General features: G+C 43.9%; 1 protein-coding gene across 8 annotated transcripts in view; it reads right to left on the bottom strand.

Annotated features, from left to right (window-relative positions):
• Positions 1-26,738, bottom strand: part of DENND5B (DENN domain containing 5B) — a 98,270-nt gene that overhangs the window by 7,840 nt on the left and 63,692 nt on the right. For 2 of the 8 annotated variants that reach the window (XM_083572206.1, XM_083572205.1), the window contains 17 exons: positions 24,842-25,378; positions 22,894-23,125; positions 22,176-22,247; positions 21,488-21,638; positions 18,580-18,673; positions 16,551-16,661; positions 14,912-15,043; positions 14,096-14,248; positions 12,654-12,732; positions 11,308-11,389; positions 8,423-8,551; positions 6,679-6,800; positions 4,633-4,778; positions 2,894-3,012; positions 2,302-2,489; positions 2,079-2,161; positions 62-188 (listed from right to left, as the gene is read on the bottom strand). In XM_083572206.1, coding sequence (XP_083428332.1) covers positions 62-188; positions 2,079-2,161; positions 2,302-2,489; positions 2,894-3,012; positions 4,633-4,778; positions 6,679-6,800; positions 8,423-8,551; positions 11,308-11,389; positions 12,654-12,732; positions 14,096-14,248; positions 14,912-15,043; positions 16,551-16,661; positions 18,580-18,673; positions 21,488-21,638; positions 22,176-22,247; positions 22,894-23,125; positions 24,842-25,378 — 2,557 coding nt within the window. Of the gene's footprint in view, positions 1-61; positions 189-2,078; positions 2,162-2,301; positions 2,490-2,893; positions 3,013-4,632; positions 4,779-6,678; positions 6,801-8,422; positions 8,552-11,307; positions 11,390-12,653; positions 12,733-14,095; positions 14,249-14,911; positions 15,044-16,550; positions 16,662-18,579; positions 18,674-21,487; positions 21,793-22,113; positions 22,248-22,893; positions 23,126-24,841; positions 25,379-26,738 lie in introns of those variants that run through there. The other 6 variants (XM_083572209.1, XM_083572207.1, XM_083572211.1 and 3 more) reach the window with 4 other exon arrangements.

Raw genomic sequence — 26,738 nt, 5'->3', positions numbered from 1 at the left:
AACGTGTGGGCTTCAGGAAATTGGGCCCATAAACCCCAATTGAACTGAATGTGCCAATTACCTATGAAGTCCCAGATGAAGACATTCTTATGGAAAATACGAGCAGACTTGAAACCATGGTGGAAGACCTGCTCCAGTGCTGCAACCAGACCATTTTCTCCACACAAGAGAACAGTGAGGCTTCCCCTCTACAGAAAGAGAAATAATGGTTGTGAACACTGGCATACCAACACAAGCTACTTCTGATTTTCCCCCCCTTAGCTATGGATGCTTTTTAATCAGCTTTCAACACTTGTTATGATGAGTGTAACTTGGTTTTCCATGTCTGCACCTTAAGCGGAAATGTGATCTGGGTTCAGAGATGGGGCGCTTGTGAACTGCAAAAGCTGCATTTCATGAGTCAGTTTTGGAGCCAGCAGATACCAGGGTGAGGGAGAGCGTTGTTGCTGATGCAGCTCCCTTTCTGGATACTTGCAAGATTTACTCTGGTGCAAGGGCTAAGAAGATAATGGCAGCCAAGAACAATTGACATTGCCCCAGATTCTTTATTCCTCATATATAGCAACCTCAGTATTCTGAGTAAGGTAAAGGTAAAGGGACCCCTGACCATTTGGTCCAGTCGTGACAGACTCTGGGGTTGCGGCACTCATCTCGCTTTACTGGCCGAGGGAGCCAGTGTACAGCTTCCGGGTCATGGTGCCAGCATGACTAAGCCACTTCTGGTGAACCAGAGCACCGCACAGAAACGCTGTTTACCTTCCCGCCGGAGCAGTACCTATTTATCTACTTGCACTTTGACATGCTTTCAAACTGCTAGGTTGGCAGGAGGAAGGGACCAAGCAACAGGAGCTCACCCCGTTGCGGGGATTCAAACCACCAACCTTCTGATTGGCAAGTCCTAGGCTCTGTGGTTTAACCTACAGTGCCACCCGTGTCCCTAGTATTCTGAGTACTGGTCCCTATTTAGCCAAAATTACACCACCCAATCACAGGAGAGAGATCTCAGTGGACTTGGGGGAACCTTGAGCTTGCAGAAGTACACAAAAAACACCCCTCTTTACAAACTACAGCTCCCAGGATTCCTTGGGGGAATCCATGGGGTTTTAAAGTGCACTGGATGTGTTTTAAACATGTGGTGTTGATCTGCCCGGAGATACGGAGGAAGGCATGGCTGGTTGAATGAAAACAGTGAGCAGATGCAATCCACACTTCCAACGTTTTGTTGCAGGAGCTACTTGCATGTTCTTCTAATTGAGAAAGAAGGATCTAGAGTTGGGTAGAGATTTGCTACAGCAGTGAGCTATGGCCAAGTCCCTGCCTGTTCATCTCTGTGCTGCAGAAGTTGCTTTATGAAATCTACATCCCATTTGCTCACATGGGAACAAATATCTGAACATCATGTCAAATGCTGGGGTTGTTAAATTCTGCTTTTCCTTTTCTGTATTTTCTGATTCCATTTTTTTAGCCATCTAATAAATTTTAAACATTTAATGGAGCACAACTGGCCTAACTGGCCAGACGGGAACTGAGTTAGGATGTTTTAAGTGCAACTTGCTTCTTACCAAAACAGTAAAAGATTTTACGCAAAACAGCAACTAAATTAACAAAATATTAGATTGGTCTCAGAAAAATATTTAATCTTTTCCTTTTCTGTAAGCTAGTTGGCCTGTTTTAAAAACTTTGAATGGATTCAGAAACCCTTTGCATCCACTGCAAATACTGTGGGCAAAAACAATGTGGTTCTGAACTGCTTGAAAGACAGATACCATCATAATTTCATGCTTTCCACCAGGAAACTCTGGATACATTTATAAAAAAGAGTGGGGTGGTAATGGCATTTGCTGAATGTCTGCTTCAAGAGCAGGATCATATGAGCAGCAACAATGAGCAGTTAGGTAGTGAACTCCATAGCTTGCCACAATGATGAATCTGAATCCAGAAATTTCATAACGTTATAATTTGATCAAGATTCTGTGCCTCTTCCACATAACCCTCTTGTCACCCCAGCAGCCAGTGGAAGAGGTTTGCTAACATCCCTTTGGAAACGTTAATATAATTGCAATTGTTTGAGAAGGTACCTCTTTTTCAGGTTTGTGGAAATGCTTCACAATATTGTTCACAGCCTCCCCGATCCCCTCCTGGATCTGTCCTGCATTGGGTTCTGCAGAAAAAAGGAGCGGGGGGGGGGGGAAAGAAAGGAGGGCAGAATTCAGTCTCAAGAGATTCGAAGGTTCAAATGATAAAAGGGAATTGTTAAAAATGTCATCATTGATGGTGTTACCGCAAGAAGTTATGTCTTACTTGTATTTCTCCCGGTGAGAGAAGTGATACTCAATCTCCGGGCTGTTGTTGGGGATTTCTGTTGAGGTGGGGTTCGGCACTGCTTCCCGAGATCTTCATCCGATGCTGTTGAAAGCAACTCTCCTATGAGAATCCTCTCCAGGCTACCATCATCAACACCCTTCCCCAACCATCTTCCACATGGGAACCTAAGGGGTCACAAAATGGAGTTGGAACTGGCTTCAGTGTTCTAGTCAGAAAGGTATAACCACACAAGCTCTAACGTACAGTTAAACCACAAGTTTTGGGATTTCTTGTTGCATCAGTTCACATGAATGGGGTCACTGTAGGGCTAGGGTAATCCCACATTAAAAAAAACTTATGAACTAATTTGCAAGTATGATTAAGACTGCAGTCTTATACCCACTTACCTGGGAGTAAGCCCCATAGAATTCAATGGGACTTGCTGTACTTTTGAGTAGACATGTATCCGCAAAGCAGTAAGTGAAAGTGATCGTATTCATATATTTAGCATCTCAACTTTAAATAAGATAGAGGAGTTTAGCCTTGCTTGCCTTTAATATAATGTTTTCCTTCACTCTTCCAGACTTACTTGTAAGTGTGCCCTGTGATTTCATTCCTGACCATGACACAATCCACCAGCCATTTGGCTAACAGTCCTGAGTTGTCATGACCTATCTGAACAGTAGTTAGCTTCCCCAAGTTCTGACACTGAAAAGAGAAAAGGACAAGCTTAATTACTTTTAGTATAAACACAACCAAAATCACCCCATTTTATTTCATTTCTCAAATCAGGCAGCAAAATATGGCAGCCTTTGCTCCCTCGGAGCGGTCTCTATATTTCAAAGTCCCTGGATGTACATTGCAGATGATCCAAGCATGACTAAATGTTATAATCAGACCAAGTGCGATCTGGTCCACATATGAATCTTAACTTAAAAGACTGCAATATCAAGCAATGACCTATAAGTGTGTGAATGAACCACTACTGATCTAACAGCACAGATACACTGCTCATTTCAGCCTTATGTATGTCAAACACTATGCTTTGCAATGGAGTCAGTTTATTTATCAAGCATATAAACCCAAAGACTCTAAAGCAACATACATAATTCTGTCCCCCACTCATTTTATCCTCATAACAACCTTTGTGAGCTAGGTTAGGCTAGCTAGTGCGTTTCATAGCCAAGTAATAGGCTAGTGTGTTTCATAGCCAAGTAATCACCATCTAATTTGGGGGGCCCTACACACCTCTGGTAAACAAGGACATATCAAAATGAGTGTGATAAATGTGGGCTGAGTCAAAAGGCAACTCGCCACATGAGCCATAGCTGCTCTGCTAGATTTCTAGAAGACAGATTGCTGTTGCTTCTCAGGAGGGAGAGGGGAGGCCAGCACGGGACAAATGTACCTGGTGAGGCACTTCTGGCCATGACCAAATGCCATGCGCCAAGCAGGGATCACGCACTGTCAGTTGTGATGGGGGGAAAACTCCCTGTACTCTCAGGGAACTCCGCCTCTTTTATTATGAAAATTGGTGCCGCAATACAATACCAGCCACCATCACAAAAGGAAGCTTGGTGTGAGCCCGTAATCATTTCCAGTGTTTATAACTCTCAATGAAAACATAATGGGTCCCCAAAGAATCACGAGAGAGTGCCATCTTATGAGCAATGCAGAGAAACGGCAGATCTCTTCGCCAGCATGATCCTTACCGAGCTTTTAAAAAGGAAAGTGACAAGGAGCTATAAAGCTTCCCTGTTCCCCGAGAGACCAGAATATATTGTGGTTGTCTATCAGAGAGCAAAGCAGGCTCCTTTTTGCAGCAAAAAGCTTCATGCTTTTGCTGGTCATCAAGTTATTTCTGCAGGTTTTTAAAAAGCACCACTGGGAGCTGCTTAAAATTCTACCCGTGTCACAATTTTAAACAAGGGTTTCCTGACAGCGGCAGCAACCAACATCTGAAAACAGGGCGGAAGTGCAGTGCACTAAACCAGGGGTCAGCAACCTTTTTCAGCCATGGGCTGGTCCACCGTCCCTCAGACCATGTGGTGGGCCAGACTATTTTTTTTGGGGGGGGGGGAATGAACCAGTTCCTATGCCTCACAAATAACCCAGAGGTGCATTTTAAATAAAAGCACACATTCTACTCATGTAAAAACACCAGGCAGGCCCCACAAATAATCCAGAGATGCATTTTAAATAAAAGCACACATTCTACTCATGTAAAAACACGCTGATTCCCGGACCATCCGTGGGCCGGATTGAGAAGGCGATTGGGCTGCATCCGGCCCCCGGGCCTTAGGATGTCTACTGCTGCACAAAACTCACCTCAAATGTCATTTCTAAAAGGTTCTTTGGGATCTGCATTATTCCAGTATCTCCCAGTTCTCCCGAAACACAAATCCATGGGTTTGACGTGGTGATTGCATTGCTGAGTTTTTTAATGGGGATTATCACCGTCCTATATGGAATCACTGCAAATAGCAAAGAAAGAACATTTTAAAGGGTGGCTTCATATTATAAATTCAGTACTGCAGGCCCACTAGGAACAACACCGTTGCTACTAAATATGTAGCAGGATGCATACATCAAGGTTGTTGTTTTTTTTAAGAGAACAGTGTCACTTGCAGAGAAAGGCTGACTGGGATCTCCAGGTAAATCTCTGGGATTTGCAGTAGATCAGCAGGGAATTCCAACTCCCTGTTGTTAAGCAACAACTTTTTAAATGAAAACACATTCCTGGGTTCAGAAGCACTTGGAAGCGCCCTGTATCTCTGCTCTTCTTTGTAAGCCAACACTTTGCCCTTGGCTCCTGCAGGTTTAATCCTCTTCCCTTGCTTCTCTCTCTGCAGCTGCTTTTTGCATTTTAAAGGGAAGCCCCCACTGGCAACAATGGAGCCTCCTTTGAAATGCAAACTTTGGCAGGGAGGTGGGGAAGGAGAGAGGAGGAGAAACTTCCACTCCTGGAGGCTGCTCAGGCTTCCCCGCAGCTGCTCTTTACATAACAAAGAAACATGCATGTTAATTGCATTCTTGCAATCAGCATCATTTCTGATTTGAGCTTTCCTTACTGCTCAATTTGGGGGGTGGGGTTTAAAATGCAGGGATCTTCTTTTACAGTATTTTGGGAAAGTGCCAAGTTTTGGTAATAAATAAATAAATAAAAATGTGACAAAGTTTTCTGCATGGTTATTTCCCCCTCCCAGGGACAGTCAATAGGTTGTGCTTCTTACCTTGCCGATTTCAGCATAGAACTAGCTATGTATATGTTCAGCTTTTATCATGTAATAATGCAAGAAGCCACTAGGTGTTGCTATTACTGCACAACCAAAATTAAAAGAACAAGCAAATTTAGGAATTAGCTGCTATTTTTAGAAGGTAGGGTGGATGTCAGGAGGCAAAAAATCATACTTGCTGTTCTATTTCCACGGAGCTTTGCTGTACACATTGCCATTAGTGTAAAGATGCAAGTTTGGCGCCTCCACCTCTCTGGCAAAATTGAACGAACTGTCATAAAACTGGTGCAGTTTTGAGACGTATATGGCACCTGCCCCCCCCATGTGCCTATCAATCTATCCTGCTATCAAACCTGAACTGCCTTTCAGTACATTTTTTTCCTGATGCTCCAATTAGGCAGATGGGTCAAGGGACTGCCATTTAAATTTCTCACAATGCCTCAAATATAGCATCTTTCATGGGCAGGGGTTGCTAATAATACTGTCCTCCAGATAACTGTTTGAATACAAATTCCATCATCCCTGTCCACTGGCCATGCCATTGGGCCTGATGGGAGATGTGGTCTAAAAACATATGGAGTGTCACAAGTTCTCTGCCCCGATATAAGCCATAACTACAGAACTGATCACCATTATTATTACTATTACTATTATTATTATTAATTCAACTTATACACCGCCCTATACCTGGAGGTGTCAGGGCAGTTCACTATGTCAAAGGCAACCAATGCCTCTTTCGCTTATATATTGTGTAAACATGCAGGAAAGGCAAACAATATGGGTCAAAAGTTTTCATATATTTCCACGAATAATGTGGGAACAACAGAGGAAGAGGACCCTGAATGGGGACGCAAAACCTGGCTCGCTCCAGATGTTGCTGGACCACAACTCCCATCTTTCCTGACCTTTGGCCACGCTGGCTGTGCTGATCGGAGTTGAATTCTATCACGATCTGGAGGGTTGTGCATGCAAAGGAGGTGAACGCCTACAGTTTGTGCAAAGAGATAGCAACTTGACACCAGATGGGGAGCAGTGCTGATTGCAATAGCCATGACTTCAGGCTTTGTTAGACGACCACAGTTATTCTTTTATCACACAGGAGCAGCTCAAGCTGAGGATGAGACTCCACCCTACTCACCGATGGTGGTGAAGACACTTGTGAAGCAGAAGTAATTCACAGCGTTGAGCGAGAGGAGGTGGTACAGGAACTGTTCCCGCTCCTCTTCGCAGCGCAGAAAGGCATAACGCTTGTACAATTTCCTGCAAATAACAGGGAAGATGTTTAGATGCCCCTGAGAACAACAGAACTATATCAGGGAAGTGCTGGATGAGGGGAAAGAACTAAAGGCAAAAGTAGATTAATTGCCCTTGCACCATCTAAACAAAACCACCTGTCTATGTTTTTCCTTCTTCTGTTAATTCTTAGACATAATGAAAAAATGCAATAGTTCTGGTTTTTATTTCATTTCTTTCATATGCCAGTATAGGAAGCATGCAATAATTTAGGTACCGTATTTTTCGCTCCATAGGGCACACCTAGTTTTTTTGGGGTGGAAATAAAGGGAAAAAAAATATTTCCCCCCCAGGCGCGGGGCTGGGGTGGGGGAAGCCCAAATTTCCCCCGACCCCAGCCCCCAGAACAGGCTGCTATCCGCAAGCTGTGGGAGAGCTCAGCGCGCCCCAGGCTTTGGGGTGCAGGCAGCTCTCCACAAGCCATGGGAGGCTCTCCCACGGCTTGCGGATAGCTTCCTGAAGCCTGGAGAGCGAGAGGGGTCGGTGCGCACCGACTCCTCTCGCTCTCCAGGCTTCAGCGAAAGCCTGTATTTGCCCCATAGGACGCACACACATTTCCCCTTCATTTTTGGAGGGGAAAAAGTGTGTCCCATAGGGCGAAAAATACGGTAAGTTTTGCGAGCTTGTTAGGAAAAAAGCAAATGTTTGCACAGCCAGGGCTAAAATGGGCTTATACCAAGCTGGGCTACTGACCGCTCTAAATCAAGTACTTTTAAGGATGATTCAGTTCTTGATATATGGCTTTCTCTGTCTTTCTGTTGATACTAGGTACAGTCTTGTAGCCACCTAACTTGTTTTCAAAAGGGCATATAAAGTGGTGGGGTGGGGGGTTTGAATTATGTTACAACGCACAGCAGATTGTATCGGAGAAATCGTTTGTCTTTATGCTTCATAAGTGATTTTATTGATTAAACAGCATGTTGTCTACAGAACTCTTAAGGACAATGACGACAACAACAATAACAAGAGGTTTTTAAGGTACCCTAATCCAAAGCCATATGTGGCATGTGTGTGTGTGTGTGTGTGTGTGTGTGTGTGTGTGTAAAGCAGCCATTTGTTAGCCTTGTACCCACATCTGTTAAAATGCAGAGTTCTTTGTCTCCCCATAGTTGGTTGCTATCCATGTCCAATGGTTCAGGGTGGTGGAGTGACCAAAACATGTTTTGTCACATTAGTGACCTCCAGATGTTTCAGACTACAACTCCTACTATGGCTGTGGAATTGGAGACTTGAAGACACATGGAAGACAGTGGGTTGGTCAATGTTGGGCTAGCGTTAAGCATCTAGAGCAGGTATGAGTAACTTTTGGCCCTCTGGGTATTGCTGAACTACAAGTCCCATTGTCATTGGGTATGCTTGCTGGAGCTGATGATCTAGAACAGGGACATCCAACTCTCATGAAACCATGCTACCTCAAGCACCAAAACAGAAGCTTTCAGTACCCAGGTGAAACCAAAGAGCTCTGCAACACATTCCAAAATGCGTTTATCCAGAAGCAAGCCTATATATTGAGTTTAATGTACCCAGAATTTTTTTGCCTCAGATGAGGGCCCTAAAAAGGACTGATCCGTGACAACCACATTGCTTACTTTGCCAGGGCTTGGTTGGAAAGCAGCTGCTTGAGGTGCTGAGACAAAAGTTTCTTTTCAAGGGACAGCCGTATCCAGGCTCGGGCTCGGCCAACATCAGTCTTAATTTCACTCATGTTCTGAATGTGCCTGAAGGAAAATGAAGAAACCCACAAGTTAAAAAGAAAGAAAGAAAGAAAGAAACACACTTTTTATATGTTGCAGGATTTTCAGCTAAGTAACTGAGACTGGTGTGAGAAGACTTTAAGCTTGAGAGAGATACTTTCCTTCTTTTTTTGGAACCAAAGTTGGTCAATCAGAGACAGATGCAAAATGATAGTTCAGAGACTGAGCCAATTACCTTCTCCATCCCATAAACCCGTGCTAGAATGACCTGCATGTACACTTACATATTTTCATCTATGTTACTACAGATCATGCTTCCTCCCAGTTCTTAGAAAGACTTAATAGGGGAGGAGGTAGCAGACCTCTGAATGAGACTTCTTAGTTGCTGTGCAGGTACCAGACTGCACCAAGGCCTGCTGGGAATAACATAACTATGTGAGAAGCTTTGGGTCACACAGAAGAAGAAGAAGAGTTTGGATTTGATATCCCGCTTTATCACTACCCGAAGGAGTCTCAAAGCGGCTAACATTCTCCTTTCCCTTCCTCCTGCACAACAAACACTCTGTGAAGTGAGTGGGTCTGAGAGACTTCAGAGAAGTGTGACTAGCCCAAGGCTGGAGGAGCGGAGACGCGAACCCAGTTCCCCAGATTACGAGTCTACTGCTCTAACCACTACACCACACTGGCTACACACTAGGAGCCTACACACCATGGCTGCTCCCTCTGCCATCACTACCCCAGTTCCAGAAGGGATACATGCTGGCATGGGTAGGAGTTGTGTTGTTGTTGTTGCTGCTGCAGCAGCAGCTGAGCTGCAACAGTTAAGAAGAGAAGGCTGCTTATATCACATGCCAGAACTGCAATACGCTACAATATATTTGCACAGCCCCAAACACTGCATTGCTTCCTGCAGCTTTTCAAAAACAAAGTGCCTGCCAGGATTTGCTCCGCATACATCCCTGACCTCAGTTAATAGTTTTGCCTGAGATGACACAAATTTATTGTGGTTCCCAACTCTTCACACAATTAAGACCTAAAGCGAGCCCTTGAAACTCCGGCAGGCTGTTTCAAAGCAGTGAGATAATCCCCTACAGCTCCCTTTGTCCTTTGTTAACAACTCCCACAGCCTCCCCTTCCTTGAGCAGTGACTCACTGCAACCATCCAAATAACTACAAAAGAGCCTTGCTTCTGGCGCTCCCAACACTTGCTGCAAAGCAGCCCCCTCATTTTTTGGCTCAGTCTCTGACAGGCAGCTCTTAGCCTTCCCAGCACAACACAACTGGGCATGTGATCAGAAGTCCTTGAGAAATGCGATGCACACACATTATTCACCCGCATCGTGCTGAAACATTCAGCTTAGCTATTTAAAGCCTTCTGATAGGGGACTATATCAAAGCGGTTGCCTCCCTGTTCCCATCTTTGATCATGAGCTCCATTTAAAAGTACCAAAACACTACAGGCAGATAAATAATTTCCCTAACCTTGCCAAAGAAAATGGAGGTGGACATTGACGGCTGTTTCCACTCAGACCCAAAGGGTGGAAACTTTGTTCCCAGCATGCTCTCCTCTGCATGCAAAGATATGCTCAGGGAAGCAGATTAGACACAACAGATGATAACACAAAACTGAAACGTATTACAGCCACCTTATGCTCTGGGGCTGATGGTAACATTCAGACTCTTGGCAAGGATACTTTAAATATTCAGTACGAAGACACAATGGGTTATCCCAGCAAAGTCATTCTGTTAGCTCAAGGACTTCTGTTTTCAAAGAGGACATTTCTTTTTCTGAAAGACTGAGTAGTTCTGGTGTGGGAGGGAGACTATTTATCTGGAATGGACTGAGGTGAGGAGAACAAGATGGGGCTCTCCTTTTAAGCCCTAGGAGTAGACTAGGTTGACAAATGTCTTCTGTCACTTCCAGGCCCTGCCCACAGAAGCCCAAGAATAGATTCTGGTTGGCTCCCTAGAGACCAGTCCTGCCCTTGCTCTCCTGCCCAGCTGGCTGTAGGACATGGGTGGCGCTGTGGTCTAAACCACTGAGCCTCTTGGGCTTGCCGATCGGAAGGTCGGCAGTTCGAATCCCCCCAATGGGGTGAGCTCCCGTTGCTCTGTCCCAGCTCCTGCCAACCTAGCAGTTCAAAAGCACGCCAGTGCAAGTAGATAAATAGGTACTGCTGTGGCAGGAAGGTAAACGGTGTTTCTGTGCGCTCTGGTTTCTGTCACGGTGTTCCGTTGTGCCAGAAGCGGTTTAGTCATCCTGGCCACATGACCTGGAAAGCTGTCTGTGAACAAATACTGGCTCCCTCGGCCTGAAAGCTAGATGAGCGCCGCAACCCCATAGGCGCCTTTGACGGGACTTAACCATCCAGGGGTCCTTTACCTTTTTTTTTACCTAGCATGCACAAATACCCCATGGTCACAGAAAAGGGTGCCTGCTGCCCCCACCCCACATGGAACCACAGATTGGCTTCCCCAGTAAGTGAGGGAATTGTGACTTGTTGAGTGAGCTTCATGGATGAGTGGGGATCAGAACCTATATCCCCTGGGTCTAATCTAACACTACACCATACTGACATATCACATCACATCCCTGAAGCTGTGCGGGAAAAGATTCCTCTCCCTGACTCATTCTTTCCATGCTCTCAAGTATTGCAAAAAACAACAACCCCAAGGCAAAATATATTTGATGGCCATAGAGCTGTAATATGCATCAGGATTCAGTTTTAGGCTGTGGTATCAACATTTTAAGCCAACATTTTACATATTGAATCTCATACCTCATATCACTGATAAGCGAGACTCTCAGAGTAGGTAACATAAGCCCTGTGTCAGACTTCCTTCGTTCTGGCCCTACGGCAACTGTGGAGTGGGGGGGTGGGGAGGAAAGCTGCATTAATTTGTTAGCGACACATTATCAGGAAGCTGCAGAAATAATCCTAAGCCTCTTTCAGAACTCCACCAGGAGCAGAAGGATGTCATGCAAAGACATTTCTACTTGTCTGCCACAGTTTTACATCATGGCAGCTTACTGGTTACTTTTCCCTTTAGTTAATCCAGAGCTGGACTCTGTAGATTTAAGAAGAATCAGAAAAAAATGCTTCCACTTTTATAATTGTAAAAGCTACACAAGCCCGTCCGTGCAAACGTCGTCGTTGTGTGTTTTTTTACACATGAGAAATGCAAATGATAAAGTGTTTGGAATTATGCAAGTTATTACCATCATGTAAAAGGCATATTATGCCCAATTGTGTAGTCTAATTTCAGTGCCTACTCTTCAGCCTTTTCATTATCATGAACAACACACAGATCCCTCCCTAACAGTCTGGCCAGCTCCAAGCATTAAATAGCTACACATCACAAAATTTTATATATTAGAAGCAGAAATATGTCATTGAAGTTTTACAGGCTAGAGCTGGAGTAAAGGGAACACTCTACTTCTCATTCCAATCCTTCCTCCTTAGGTCTTTTTTTTTAATCATCGCCTCCCATCCCGCAACCCCTTCTCTCCTCCACTCTTATCCCCCTCCAATTTGCCATCTTTCCATGCTATTGTCCCTCTCCCAGCCAATATGGACAACTCCTTCCCATCTTCCTGGTCGGGGAGAGAGGAAGAGCATCAAGGATGGAAGAGACTAGAGAAGGAATGTGTGGCCTTCCAAGAGGTTGTTAGGACTCCCAACTTTCATCAGCACCAGCCAGTGTGGACAGTCTGTGTTTGTCAACTGATTCCAGCTGTACCAGAAGCAAAAACTCATCTTCAAAATTGTGGGAATAAACAGCCTATTTAAATGCCATTAAATACTTCAGAACAAGTTAACCTTCTCATATAAGCTTGCTGTGGGTATACAAGACCACCCAACCCACAAACAATAATGCAACTGCTTCTGTAATATTTTACTGATAAGGGCAACTCAGCAGTTTTTGATCCAAAGGATCAAGTTCTAGAAGAAATTACTGCAAAACACACCAAGACAAAATCTCTGCAGGTGCTTAGCAAATTTTAGGAGTACATTTATTTCTCTTCCTTCTTTGGCCATCACCTGTAGTTGAGTTAAAATTTCCTTTATAAGGTTCAGCTATTGATGCTGCAGAAAACCACTTGACCAAAGTATTCTGTACTCACTTGGGGATTCTGCAAGCTGCTCCTGTTTCTCTTCCCTCTCCTGGTACTGAATTAAATGGGACCACAATGCAGATTTCCCCTTAAAAACAAAACAGATTTTTAGAAACCATTTGCAGCTTTTTCCTGCTGCACAGTGCAGATATACCTAAATCAGTTTTATGGTGTCACTTTTATATTTCCCTGCAGAGCAAAACACTGCATTTTAGTCTGAGAGGCAGGTTAGGTTTAAAGAGAGTGGCTTCCCCCGGGGCCACCTGATAAGCTTCACAGCAGAAGTTTGAACCTGAGAGTCTTGTATCAGAGTCCAACAGTTTTACTGCTACACCACAATGGCTCTTGCCATGCAGCAAGTGAAACTATGAATAGAAGAACTATGCAGGCCACACTCTGAATTGCAGCTTTCTATCCTGTAGATTTATATGGGGCTTGGAGCCCTGCATATCTGGACTCCAGCATCAGAACCAATCACCACCACGGCATTCAGCTAACCTATAACACTTTGACTGATTGACTTGACTGATTATGATTCTATATGTATGATCTAGTTGAGATTCCTGCATTGTAGGGGGTTGCACTAGATGACTCTCAGGGCCCCTTCCAACTCTACAGTTCTATGGTTCTAGGTACTTCAACCCATTCATCCAATCCACAAAGTTAGAGCTGCATGTGTAAGTACTTATATTCCTTATATTGCATCACAAACTCACTGATACCCATGCTACAAAGGTGCAAGGGCTGCTTTGCTCATGATGCTTTTCCTAAAGAGTGCACTCCCATGTAGCAAAAAGCCCCAAACCCATACCAAAAGAAACATAGCTCTCAGTGGGTAAGCGCATTTTTGCATAAAAAGAGATTCTATGTTCAGCTCTCAGTATCTGCATTTAAAATGATCTTAGGTAGCAGGGGCTGGGAAAGGCATCTACCTGAAACCTTGGCAAATAAATAAAATGCCTGAATTCCATTAGATACTAAAGACCAAAATGTTTTAATAAGCTTGCTGTGGGTATAAAAACAGCACTAGCACTAACAAACACCTTACAGCTGCCTCCAAAGATGTTATATTTTATTGATAGGTGCAGGTCAACCATTTCCGATCGAGAGGATGAAATATACTGTCAATTGAGTAGACAATATGGACCTAGATGGACCAGTGGTCTGACTCAGGATTCAAGACTCCTTTACTGAGATGGTTCCATGCAACAACATGCATGGTTTCATCCGGTCATGAGGTATCAGGGCTAAAGCAGGTAACTGCTTGAGGCACCGGCAACCCACGGACAGAACAGACAACAGTCCTGGGCTAGGTGAATCAATTGTCTAGCAGTGTAAGGTGAACATCATACGTTCCCAGAAGCACTCTAAGATGAGTGACAGCTTAGTCCTAAAAGGGGGTATGAAATAGTATAGCGGCTGAGGGTCTTTGTGTCTTCCAAGTCACTGACCTGTTTGACCAGTAGCCCATGACTCCAAATTCTTTCCAGCAAGTCACAAAGGCTAGCGATGAGCGTATTCTCTTCCAGACCCGTAATGTTGGCCTCTCCATGTCCAAGCTCAACAGCTTCATGGCCCATCTTCTCTACCAGCATACGTTTAGTCTGCAAACAAGCAAGGGATTTACAAACATCATTACACAAAGCAAGGAAACTCAGAACAGTATCCCAAGGAATCCACTGAGCTGATTTTTATGCTGATTTTAATTGCTGTCTGTTGCTTTATTGCCTTTCTTCCTGTGATCTATTTTCAGGTTTTGCAAGTGGCCCAAATTTGGCAAAAGGTGCTTTAGAATCATCTTAGTAAACAAAAAGCAGCGAAACAGCAACTGGATAATCTATCATGCTTTGCTTTAATTTCTAGTGATGTGAACCTCACTGAGGCTGGTTGAATCGTTATGTGAAATAAGCTACAAAGCAGGACTCCCTCTTAGTATGTGCAGAACCAGTGAGATGATCAGATTTGTAGACTCTCCCAAGGGATAATCCTCTGCAGTCTAACACAAGAGGGGAAAATACTAGTCCTCTACATGCAAACCACTTCCTATCCCATTCATAGTAAGTAAACCATAAAAAACAGCCATAGTCCCACACATTTTGACAGGAAACTATAGTATACTCGCAAGAATTTGGGCATTCTTTTAGGGCAATGCTGCCACTCCACAGTGAAGGGTTTGAATGAGGGGAGTGGAACCACGCCTCGCAACACAGATGTCTTTTTTTCAGCAAACCACATTTTTACCACACACACACGCTCAAAATACTTACCTTCATTCGACATTCTTTGAGTAAACCTTCTACGAATTTCCAGTTTGTTTGAGCAATGACAGCAGGAGAAAGATCGGAGAGTTTGGGCTGCCTCAGATTTTTCCCCAAGGTCCTTGCTTCTTGCATGTACTTCTAATCCAATGATAATTAAAAAACAACTAGTATGAACACAAAAAACACAGCACAAACACCTCTTCCCTCCATAATCGACAAAGTAACTCTGCACTAAAAAATAAAACAAAAAATAATATGTGGGGCCAAGGTCATCCCCCCCACCCCCTCAAACGTCAAGAAGGTGGAAGTGAGAGGTCAGAGAGGTGGAAATAATACCTGCACAAACAGTAAGTTTTGTGTAGATAGTTTTCAGTAGGCATCAGCCTTATAAATACACAGGTAGGGAGAGAAAGATAGCCTGAAGTTGAACTGCATGGGCTGTCAAACTGGCTACACAGCTCGCATCTGTTTTCTGCCTGTTAGTGGAGTCGAATGCAACAGACTACCAAATATATTTTGGTGCCTGAGGCAGAAAGCCCACATCTTCACACACACAAGATATTACAAGATATCCTAGATATTACTGCTGTTCAACTGTACCCCCAGATCTGCTAAAATGCACTGCTTCAGCCTGATGAAATGCAGGGCTGGCCATACTGGGGGGTGGGAGAGATGCACCCTCATATTCTTGAGACCCATCTGACACCCCTGATCATTGGAGGATGAAAGGGGGAGCACAGTAAGGCTTCTGCCTGAATCCTTTTGGGGGAAAGGGATTTGCGATCCTCTCCACACTTCTACCTTGCACCTATGACATTGGAGCAGGCATCCCCAAACTCGGCCCTCCAGCTGTTTTGGGACTACAATTCCCATCATCCCTGACCACTGTTAGCTAGGGGTGATGGGAGTTGTAGTCCCAAAACATCTGGAGGGCTGAGTTTGGGGATGCCTGCGTTGGAGGCACAAAGAAGAAGAGCAGGATGGCTTTGAAAAAGCTCTTGATGATCCTCTGCCCCTCTTCATTTGCATCCCTGATGGCAGAGATGCAAAGGAGAAATGCAAAGAGAGAAGATCAGAATGCTCACAACCCTGAGCAAGGTTCTGCAAGAACCATTTTAAGTATTTATTTTTTTCAAAATAAAGTGACTGTGCAAGGATCAAACAGCAACTGCTTTGGAAAAATAACAGTGGAGAGAACGTAGCGACAAGCTAGAGAAAAGGGTGAGGATTAGGACGAGGAAAGGTGGTAGCCATCTTTTAAAGTGTGGTTCTAGCCAGATAAGTAGCAGAAAATGACCACCTATATGGCTTTGGTCTTTCCCATATTAATACTGTCAAGGTGGCTTGCAATCAGGATAAAGAACTAGCTCTGCGTTTGCTGGGACTTGACTGGCCACGCATCTCAATTTTTTTGCCTGCCCAACAAGCTGTTCTGGAAAATGAGAGGCTGAACTTGAACATCTTTCTTAGGCCTCCTGTTGTAAAACCAACACAAGGCAGGGCCCTGTAGCACTGTGAGAATCATCTGCCTGATCAGAACCACGCTTTATGGACTGCTATAGAGGGGTGCATAGAATTCTACCCAAAAAAGCAGGGGTTAGCGTGAGAAGGAAAGCAGCTCTGGGCAAAATTAAATAAAACATACCAGACAACATTCAGAGAATGATTTTTTAGGTGGTCGTGCAGGAGGAGGTGGGCCCTGATCCCACTCCCAGAATGCCAGTGAGTTCTGACGGATCAAGAACTCCTCCAATGGCTAAGAGGAAGGTGGATGTAACGAATGGCAGAAGCAGCAGATGGAGAAAAAGGAGGCGGCAGAACATGCATGCATAAGAGTCAAAGCAAAAACAGAAAGAAAGAGTAAATACAGTAAAGGGATGAAGAAATCAAAAAGCATGGAAGCAATTCATATAAAACGTCACAAGGAAATGCTTCTGAGCCATCACATTCGATAGCATCAACGCTCACAAATAACACATTCCTTTTGCTTCAGCAGAATAAGCTTTCACATTTGGGTATGTATAAAATGCAGGGTTTCTCGCCCTCCCTAAAACTGCACTCACTGAACTGGATGCAGAATTCAGCAATGTCGCAAGGACCAAATGGCCTTAAGAATAAAAGGGTAACTAAAAAGAAAGAAGCACAATGACTTTCGTCCTCGTGAAAACCCTGCGTTGTTCCTGCTTGTTTCAAATGGGCAAAAAAAAAGGTAAATAGGAATAAGACAAAGACGTATGGTGTTTTAACAAGCCACGCAGGAATCCCTAACCTTCAGGTGCAGCTATAAATCTAGCACGCTCCCATTTAAAAGGCTAAGCAGCACGCCACTCGCACACAGGTTGCTGGGATGAAACCAAAGCAAAACGTGCTTGTATTGCTCAAGCACTTAATCTCCAGGAAAGACTGGTTGTAAGTCAACTGCTAAGTATAAGGCAGAGAAGAACTGCAATCTGGAGCTCTGAGGGCAGAGCCACTCATTGCCGGCAACCTTGGCCTGCTAGGTCTCACCCACAACTTGCAGGAAGATTTTTCCTACACTGTCATGTCACCAGGCTGTGTGTTTCCACACCACCACCAGCCAATGATGCGGAACATGGTTGGGGAAAAACACACACAGCCGCAATGTCACAATCAGTACATATAATGCAGTTTGACACTTTTGATGGCACCCCCCCCCCTTTGCCCATAACTTACTCCCACCCTGATATAGAGTTCTACGCGTTTATAACTCTGCACAGGAAGGGAGTGCCCTTTCATGTCAAGCATTCCTCCTGTCTACAGAATTGGATGTGGAATCAGAAGCTCATCATGCACAGCTCAAAAGGAGAGACCCCTCAAGGTCCCGTAAGACTGCCTTGCATGCCCAAGGACAACTTACCCAAGGACTGTTATGGATGAGAAGAAGACTTCCATGCGTTTATGGGGCTCTGCCAACTAGAGGCAGCTTGAGGAGCCTTATATGCACACGGAGCCCTCAGTACAACTAGAAGCCATAATTAAGTTGATGGAAGCTTAGCTTAGCATTCATTTAAATGCATAATTCAGGAGTTGCTTTGATGTTCAGCACACTGGACAAGCGGATCAGCGGGGGTCTGTAATCCTTTCTGAAAACTGAGCCTTTTGTTAAATTGAATGGATTTAGCGATCTTATGGGATAAGGGAGGACATTAAAGCAAGTTCCTCCTGGGAATTAAATCCCTATCATCTCCCATTCCCAGAAGCATTCCTTCTTCTTCCCTGAAGCCATACTGATGCATTTTGGAAGAGCAAGTGAGTGCAACCATAGGAAGAGGCTAACAATTATCTCAAAATACAACCGGCTGAGAGCAATGATTTCTGATTTGAGAGAACAGACCCTTGGGGAAGCAAGAAAGGAAGCCAGTCTACATGTTAGGCTTGCAGGGAGAGGACAATTCTTTCTAGACAGAGATGGTTGGAAGATGGGATCTCAGCTTTTGAACTGAACCATCCACTAAGGAGGCCCTATAATTCTTTTTTCCAGGAACCTGGACCCTGTTATCTGCTCCTATCCCAGATTTTTTTCTTTGGTGTGGGGAGACGTACATGCTATATGCGGAGGAGATCTTGCTCTTAAGTTTTGACAAGGCTAATGCAGCCAAACCCTAAATGGATAACAAGTATTGGGTGTCTCCGCTATTAACCACAGCACTTACCTCTCGTAAGTCATTGTCCAAACCAATGTGTTCTGAATGTTGCCGGAGGCGATCTTTCCTGCGCTGTGCTGTAGCGCTTCGACTCACCCACCGACTGAGGTTATTAGAAAGAAGGAAGGAAGGAAGGAAGGAAGGAAGGAAGGAAGGAAGGAAGAAAGAGAAAGAAAGAAAGAGTTGTAAGAAACCATTACATGCCAACTCTGGAGGGGGAAAGGGTTAGCACAGGTACTAGCTCAAGAGCAGACTCATTGAATGTAATGGACATGATTAACTTAGACCCATTTATTTTTTAATATTCTAATACAAGCCTCATGACTCCAAAAGGGCCCATTACAAACTGGAGCAGGGGTCAGCAAACTTTTTCAGCAGGGGGCTGGTCCACTGTCCCTCAGACCTTGTGGGGGGGCAGACTATATTTTGGAGGGGAAATGAATGAATTCCTATGCCCCACAAATAACCCAGAGATGCATTTTAAATAAAAGGACACATTCTACTCATGTAAAAACACGCTGATTCCTGGACCGTCCGCAGGCCGGATTTAGAAGGCGACTGGGCCGGATCTGGCCCCTAGGCCTTAGTTTGCCAACCCATGAACTAGACAGATGGTGACAGAAAGAAAATGAGGAGAAGAGAGGATGCCATGGAGACATTCCAAGTTACTCTTCACTGGCTAGGTCAGAGGTTGCCAATGGGGCATTTACAAACAATAGTGTGCCCAACCAGAGTCTCCTATGATGCCCGTGGGAAGTCTCACTAAATATCCTCTCAAAAATCCACAGCACATGGGAGACTCTTTGGTCTTCCTGCTCATTTTCTCTTTGCGCTGACTCAGCCTCTCCTACCCTGAACACACCCACTTGTTCATGCCCACATTTCGCTGGATGCCAGCATTGGACACCCCCGCTCCCATCTGTTTCTGAACAATTAAATGAATTCCAACTGGAATAGACTTCCACAGGCCATCTGGGTGGGAAAGGGTTTGTCTTAGGTATTCCCCTGTCCAGCTGCAGGAGAATACCTAAGCTCAAAGACCCACCGGGCCACACTGGCTCTCAGCTCTTCTAAGGGCTTTCTTAGAGAATGTCTACATTTAAACACATTTACAAAAGCCAAAGTCAGTTGAGATCATAAGTGTTACAAATACTAGTGCTCTGACGTTGTTATAGATGCCTGGTAAGGAGAAACAAGTTTTCTTCCAGTCAGTACTACCAAATCTTCATACTGGAATGTGCCCCTTACTGGTTTCCTTAAAAGAAAAAGAGGGCAGGAACTTCTCCCTGCATTAACTCCCCCTTCCCCACGCTTTCCTACACTGGAATTAATACACCAAACATCACACTCTTCATTAAATCCAAGTCCAAGGCAGGATACAATATAATAAACAGGAGGCATAAGACATAATGGGTGGAATTCAATTAGGTTTTTCTCAGAGCAGACCACTGAAATTAATGAACATGACTAAGTTAGGTCCATTATGTTGAGGGTCTACTCAACATAAAACCTGGTTGAATACCACCCAATAAAACCATGCTATATAAAAATACTAATATAACCTTAATACAACAAATCAGTCAGGGCATTTTCATCAGTAATAATTCAGCAAAAGGCCTGGGCAAACAAGCACGTTTTTAACTGGTGCTGAGGCCCAACAGGATCAGTGCCCATTAAACCTGCAAGGGAAGGGTGCTCCACAATTGGGGTGCCAGTATCAAAATCATTTCCCCTCATGTACAGTATAGAGGACACTGCTAAAGATAAAAATCCAGGGTTTTTTACTCCATCTGCAAAAACGTTCAGAGATGTAAATGGCTCTTGTGCTCATTTTGCTGGTTGCTCTACCAAACCAATACATGTGACGCATTATGCTCCTTTGTAAGTAATTACAAAGAATTACAGGATAATCAGTGGAGATTAGTGTATTAGAGAGCTTATTTAATTACTTTGATTTCGCAGCATACGTGTTCCGATTCCCTCTAAGTTAACCTGCAGTTTAAAATCAATCAAAGAAAACCCAATGAAGATGTCTGCTCCTGCTTGATTATAACTCCTTTTGTTACCAGAAAAAGAGAATCTGGAGACTCTGATTGGAACTCGAAAAATCAACATTTCATAACAGGTTAAGTGCTTATAGTTCAGCTCCAAATACAAAGCTTGTAACTGGCAAGAACAAAATACAATGTCCAGGGGATAACAGGAAGCGTCAGTGCAGATGATAAAGTACTGGAATAATATAGCCTTGTAAATAAGCCCATAGCAACTAGCATGTAAATTGTAATTTTTTTTCTAGTGTGCTAAGATGCTATAAAAGCTTGTGTTTCCACAGAGGAAGAGAAGCCCCATACCTGAACTTTGTCCCTCTTCTGCTAGCCTACTTGGTTAAAAGGCGGTTTTTACAGCTAGCCTGCATTTCCATTCAGGCTGCGGCTGGAGGAGTTTCTCTTCCACTGCAGCCAGTCTACTCACTCACCCATATAGAACTTAGCTACATGAAATCTCTGGTCACCTGTAGCTAACCAGTGTGTTTAACACAAGGCTTCTGCAATATATCCTCAAAGTGATTTGGCACAGGCTGCAGCACCTGAAGCTACTGGATACTCTTCACGGGAAAGCCTCATAGAAGGTACGCTACGCAGTGATGGCCAAACTTGGCCCTCCAGCTGTTTTGGCACTACAACTCCCATCATCCCTAGCTAACAGGACCAGTGGTCAGGGATGATGGGAATTGTAGGCCCAAAACACCTGGAGTAATACTGCCAAAGGGAAGGGACAAGCTCATATCTAGGTATCGCTGGGTTTTTTTTCAGTGACTGAGGGAACGGAATCCTAAAGTGGCAATGCAGCCTAGAGACTACACTGAAAGAACTATTCCCATGCATTCCAAGGGGTTATTACTGCTGCAAAAGCTTACTTGTTGTTGGTAGGCCCAGCTGCCAGCACGTCTGACTGAAGCTTAGGGAAGAAGCCCTGTTCATATTTGCCTTGGCCTATCTTCATATCAAGCAAATGAGGATGGATTGCAGTGTGATCAATCTTCGTCAGCCGCTGTTCAATGGCCTGAGCTGAAAATAGCAATTAACACACAAACAATTTCTTTTTTAGTTAACTGAAACCAAGGAACTTTTCTTCCACAGTCAGGAGCTATCTCTGGAGCCAGCACACCTGAGGTAAGTTGTGGTCAGTCTATATAGGTGAGGCAAGAACCATAGCTGTCAACTTTTCCCTTTTTTAAGGGAAATTCCCTTATTCCGAATAGGATTCCTCGCAAGTAAAGGGAAAAGTTGACAGCTATGGCAAGAACAGAGGCCATTAGTAGACAGGACCATGCTTACTATTAGGGACTCCTAAAAAAAATGTTCACCAACAGCATATCGCTTGAGTCATCATTGCTAAATGGGAATGAGGGAAGCTGCTTCTCAAAACGCGGGCATATCAGTATGTCCATATTCAAAACCAACTCTGTTCCTTGGTGAACAATTGGAGCAAAACGCTGGAGGTGAAGGAACACAAGATTCCATGCCTGTGTGTTAGTCAAACAAACATTGGGTGTTGGATTCAGATCTGTGGGGTTAAGAGATCAGAAGGAAACTTGATACTACTATCAACTTGAAGCGCATGAGGTTCTGGTGCCACCATATCAACCGAAACTAGCCTCCGAAGAAAAAGCAGACCTGAAAATTTAAAATGGTTTCAAACACAAATTAAACTTTTTTGTTTGGCTATTTAAATCCCATTGTTTCATTTCTAAACATAAAAGAAAATGGAAAAACAACACAGTTTGACAGATCATATCTAGCCAGCTGCAATAAATACCTTCAGTGACAGTAGAATAGCTTTCACAGGTAAAAAGGAATTGCACAGCTAAATCCCTCCACGGGGACTTTTACATTCTAAATGGATCCAGTCAACATTTTTTATTGTAGAAGGTTTTAGGGGGTGGGCTGGCAAGTTAGATTTTTAATTCCGATTCTCCTGCTGGTTTCCATGAACTCTCAGATTGTACTAACCCAATTTAATGCTTTGTTTTTCTTGAGGTGTTTTGCATTGCTCCTTTTTGTTTTACTGCACTGTAAGGTGCCTCAAAGGTGGTGAAGGGGACTCAAAGGAGGGATGTAAATTAAAGCAAATGAATTAACTAAACCAAATAGGGTAAAATACAACTTCTGAGTAGCTAGTATCTTTCTTTCTTTCTTTCTTTCTTTCTTTCTTTCTTTCTTTCTTTCTTTCTTTCTTTCTCCCTCCCTCCCTCTCTCTACCTCTCTTTTTCTCTCTCTCTTTTGAAGCTTGTACACTGACAACTGATAGACCTGTACATACCTGCTTCTTTCAGTGTGTTGCACTTCTGATATGTAGACGTTCTTAGCGAAGGAACCCGGACATTATACAGCCTTATCTTCTCGATTCGGGAATCAAACACTCGCAAAAATGGGTCTTTTTCTTCCCAATGGGACATAATTTTATTGTCGATGAATGTTGCAAACATTTGAGTTTCAATGAAGTGTGAGAGGAATGGGAGGTAAGGCTCAGGTTGGTCAGAGAGAAATGAAGCCTAGAGTTGAGGGAACCCAAAAGAAAAAGTTACACCTTGCAGTACACTCGTTTTCCATTTCAGTAATTGTCCGATTCTGTCCTAAGCATACTTTCACAGGGAGCATGCATAGCCCAATAGCCAACAGTGACCTAGTTGGCACGTCACACTAAACCAAATTGAAAAGAAACTATGGTTTAATGCCAATGAGCTCAGGCAGTTCTGTAGCACTCCTCCCCTGCTCAAGCTGCACTACGAATGAAAGAGCCTGCAGTCTGGCTTACATCATCCAAACCCAGACTTGTGTTTTGTTTCCTCCCATAAAGCTACAAGCAGTAACCAAGATCTGTTCTCGTCTAAATACTCAAGATTCTTTGGAGGAAACAATTCATAAGACCAAGTTCAGAGGACACAAGCCAGACCATGGTCTGTTTGTCTGCAGTGCAGCAGCCTGAACAGGAAAGAGAGGAGCATCATGGGAACTTGTTCACATTTAACCATAGTTAGTTTTAAACTATGGTTTAATGTAACACGACAGTGTCAGAGATAAGAAAATAAAAAACATGATTGCACCAAGATCTCCAATCCAAATTGCCATTACTGGCAATAAAGAAATCCCACAAGATTCTGATAAATTTTCCATACCAAATCTATGGTTCAAAAAAGAGAAAAATCCATGTCAGCATCATTTTGGATCAATTTGAGAAGTTATTTCATCAGCTGCCTCCTCAAGTACTCCTCCTCTTACTCAACATGCAACTGAAGTATTTTCTAGTAAGAAAAATAAACCAGTCACCTAACAAGGCCTAGACAAAACCAGGCTGCATCTAAATCATGGGTGAGGGGATCTGCTTTACCACAGCTCCCATCACCCCTGACAACTGGCCATGTGGGAATGGATGGGAGTGTGGATGTTAACAGAGCCCAACAACATCTGGAAAGCCATAGGTTTCCCACCCCTGACCTAAATAACAGTCATCCCCATTTACACTTGCTAAGCAATTTCGGGTGCCAAAATTTGAAAAGAGCTTTTGCTATTTGAATGGGAAAAGAGAATCTAAATATATACCGTATTTTTCGCCCTTTAGAACACACTTTTTCCCCTCCAAAAATGAAGGGGAAATGTGTGTGCGTCCTATGGGGCGAATGCAGGCTTTCGCTGAAGCCTGGAGAGCGAGAGGGATCGGTGCGCACCGACCCCTCTCGCTCTCCAGGCTTCAGGAAGCTATCTGCAAGCCTTGGAAGCCCGGGGGGAGTTCCCGCGGGCTTGCAAGGCTTGCGGGCAGCAGCCTGCAGCCCGAAGCACGGGGCGTCCTCCGGAGGGCGACCTGTGCTTCGCGCAGGTGTCCGCAAGCCTTGCAAGCCCGGCGGGAGTTGCTGCCGGGCTCGCAAGGCTTGTGGATAGCAGACTGTTCTGGGGGCTGGGGGGGAATAATTTTTTTTAATTCATTTCCCCCCCAAAAAACGAGGTGCGCCCTATGGGCCAGTGCGCCCTATAGGGCGAAAAATACGGTAATATAACTATCGACATGAAGCTGCCTTAATGCCAAACCGTTTGGCTGATCTAACTCAGTATTCTCTAATTCAAAAGTATTTGGGGATCCTTTAAACCAGAGATAGGGGACTGAACTTAGGACGCTGCAAATGAGATCATGTGCTCTACCACTGAGCACCGAGCCTTCAAAAGGCAAGGCAACCGAATTGATTGTTACAAGGAAAATATTTGGCTGCTTTTACTTTGTCAAAATTTTGCATCTGTTCCCTGTTGGTCAGCCACGATTCCCTGTCTTGCGCCGCTTGAATGACGAAAGCATCATAGTCAGAAAACATCTGCGTGAAGCGGTTGGCGAAGACCTCTCGTAGCTGAACGTTCAGTTTGTAGTCTCTCAGCTCCCCGTCTTCACACTGGAGCTTAACATTCCTTTCCTTCTCTTCCAGAGGAATGTTGATGCTCATTTTATCCACTGTCACCCCTGTTCTCTTTGCCAAAGCGTGGAGGCGGGCAATAGTCTCATTGCCCTTGAGCAACTCATACATGTTGATGGTGTTGCTTGGTACGTTCCCATTTTTTTTGTCATTGGCCAAGTCATTGAGGACTAGGTTCTTAAACTTGGTGGCACTCTCGCTACAATGGAGGGTGCCCTCAAGGGGAATTCCAAACTGAAGCAGAACTTCGGAGATTTCCTGGATGAAATCCGGCTTGTTGGGAAACTGAGGAAGTTCCTCTGGTAACTCAATAAAGTGGTTATCGATATCCACGAAGCAGAGGTTAGCCTGGAGGGGGGGAAAGCCAAATATTATTATTAAATGAATTAGTTGCCTAATACAGAAATAGTCTCTTGGGGGGGGGGTGAAATAGTCTCTTGGAGACAAAGTGTTTGAAATATACTATCATCAACACTAAAAAATGCAACTTCAGGTATCACATCAACAACGGCAACATAAGAAATACATAGGTAATGATAACCCATCAGCTCACATAAAATATTCAGAAGTCACTTTGAACAGGCAGGGATGCCTTTACAGGGAAATCCTTGGGAAGACTTTAAACAAACAAACAAAACAAAACAAACCTTTCCAACTGATTGGGGTATGGGCAAAATATTCATGCCAGAGGCAGCTTAATCCAAATATTCTCTCCCACTAAAGTACTAATATAGAAAACCCAAGAATGAGCCATTGGCTCCCCTCTAGTAGTGCCCAAATGTTTGTCGCCTGTCCAATGGTGAGGCTGCCTTCAAAAATATACACAATGGTTCCACCACATACACGGGGATCTTTTGTTTGGAAATATAAAGTAACCCAACTTTTACATAAACCACTAAACCCTCAAAATAAAGAGTGGTGCCTTGGAAGAGATTACTATTCCCCACCCCCACGACTCAGCTTGAGTCTGAAATTCATTGCTCATGAATTTGCTGTGCTGAATCCAGCTTGTTTCCCCGCAAGGGAGCTGAGGCCTCAGATGTACCAACCATGACAAAGTAGCATAACAGGAGACCTAGATATTCACAAGGGCAACGGCAACTCATTCTAGTCAGTCTTTGAACTGATATTTAATTGGTACCAGCACTCGGTTGTTTTCTCTAGGGTGTGTTGAAGAAGTCCGCTTGCAACGCGCTTCTCACAGGAAGGAAAAGGCAGGAATCTGAACTAAATCCCCAAATTACATTAATTAGCTGCCTCATATGCTTAGAGATATATTTTAAAAACAGGACATGAAGCAGGGAAGGATTGCAAGGTTCAGAAGTTCAACTGGCATCTACGGTGTTATCTTTTCGGCGTCAGCTTAATTACTTTCCCAAGCATTAGGTGTTGAGATTTTATAAAACTACATTCTAGTTTATTTGAGCGTTAGCTTTATCTGTTCGTTTTACATATTATATTGTGAGGATGAGGACCTGCATTTATTATTTTATAGTCGACCCTTGTGTCAATAATAACAAGGGTGAGATAAAATGCCAAAATAAATTGAGTGTACAAGGAGGATCTACAAGATAAGCTCAACTCCATGTTGCACATTCCCATACACTAGGGAGGTGAAGTCGTCTTTTATGCAAGGCAGACTGAAACTGTTAATGGTATCTGATTTTTAGTCTTTTCTTTCTACTCCTACATCCACTGAAAAATGACT

The sequence above is a fragment of the Podarcis filfolensis genome (assembly GCF_964270895.1).
Source record: "Podarcis filfolensis genome assembly, chromosome: 10".
Taxonomy (NCBI): Eukaryota; Metazoa; Chordata; class Lepidosauria; order Squamata; family Lacertidae; genus Podarcis; species Podarcis filfolensis.
This window is presented reverse-complemented; position numbering and strand designations above follow the sequence as displayed.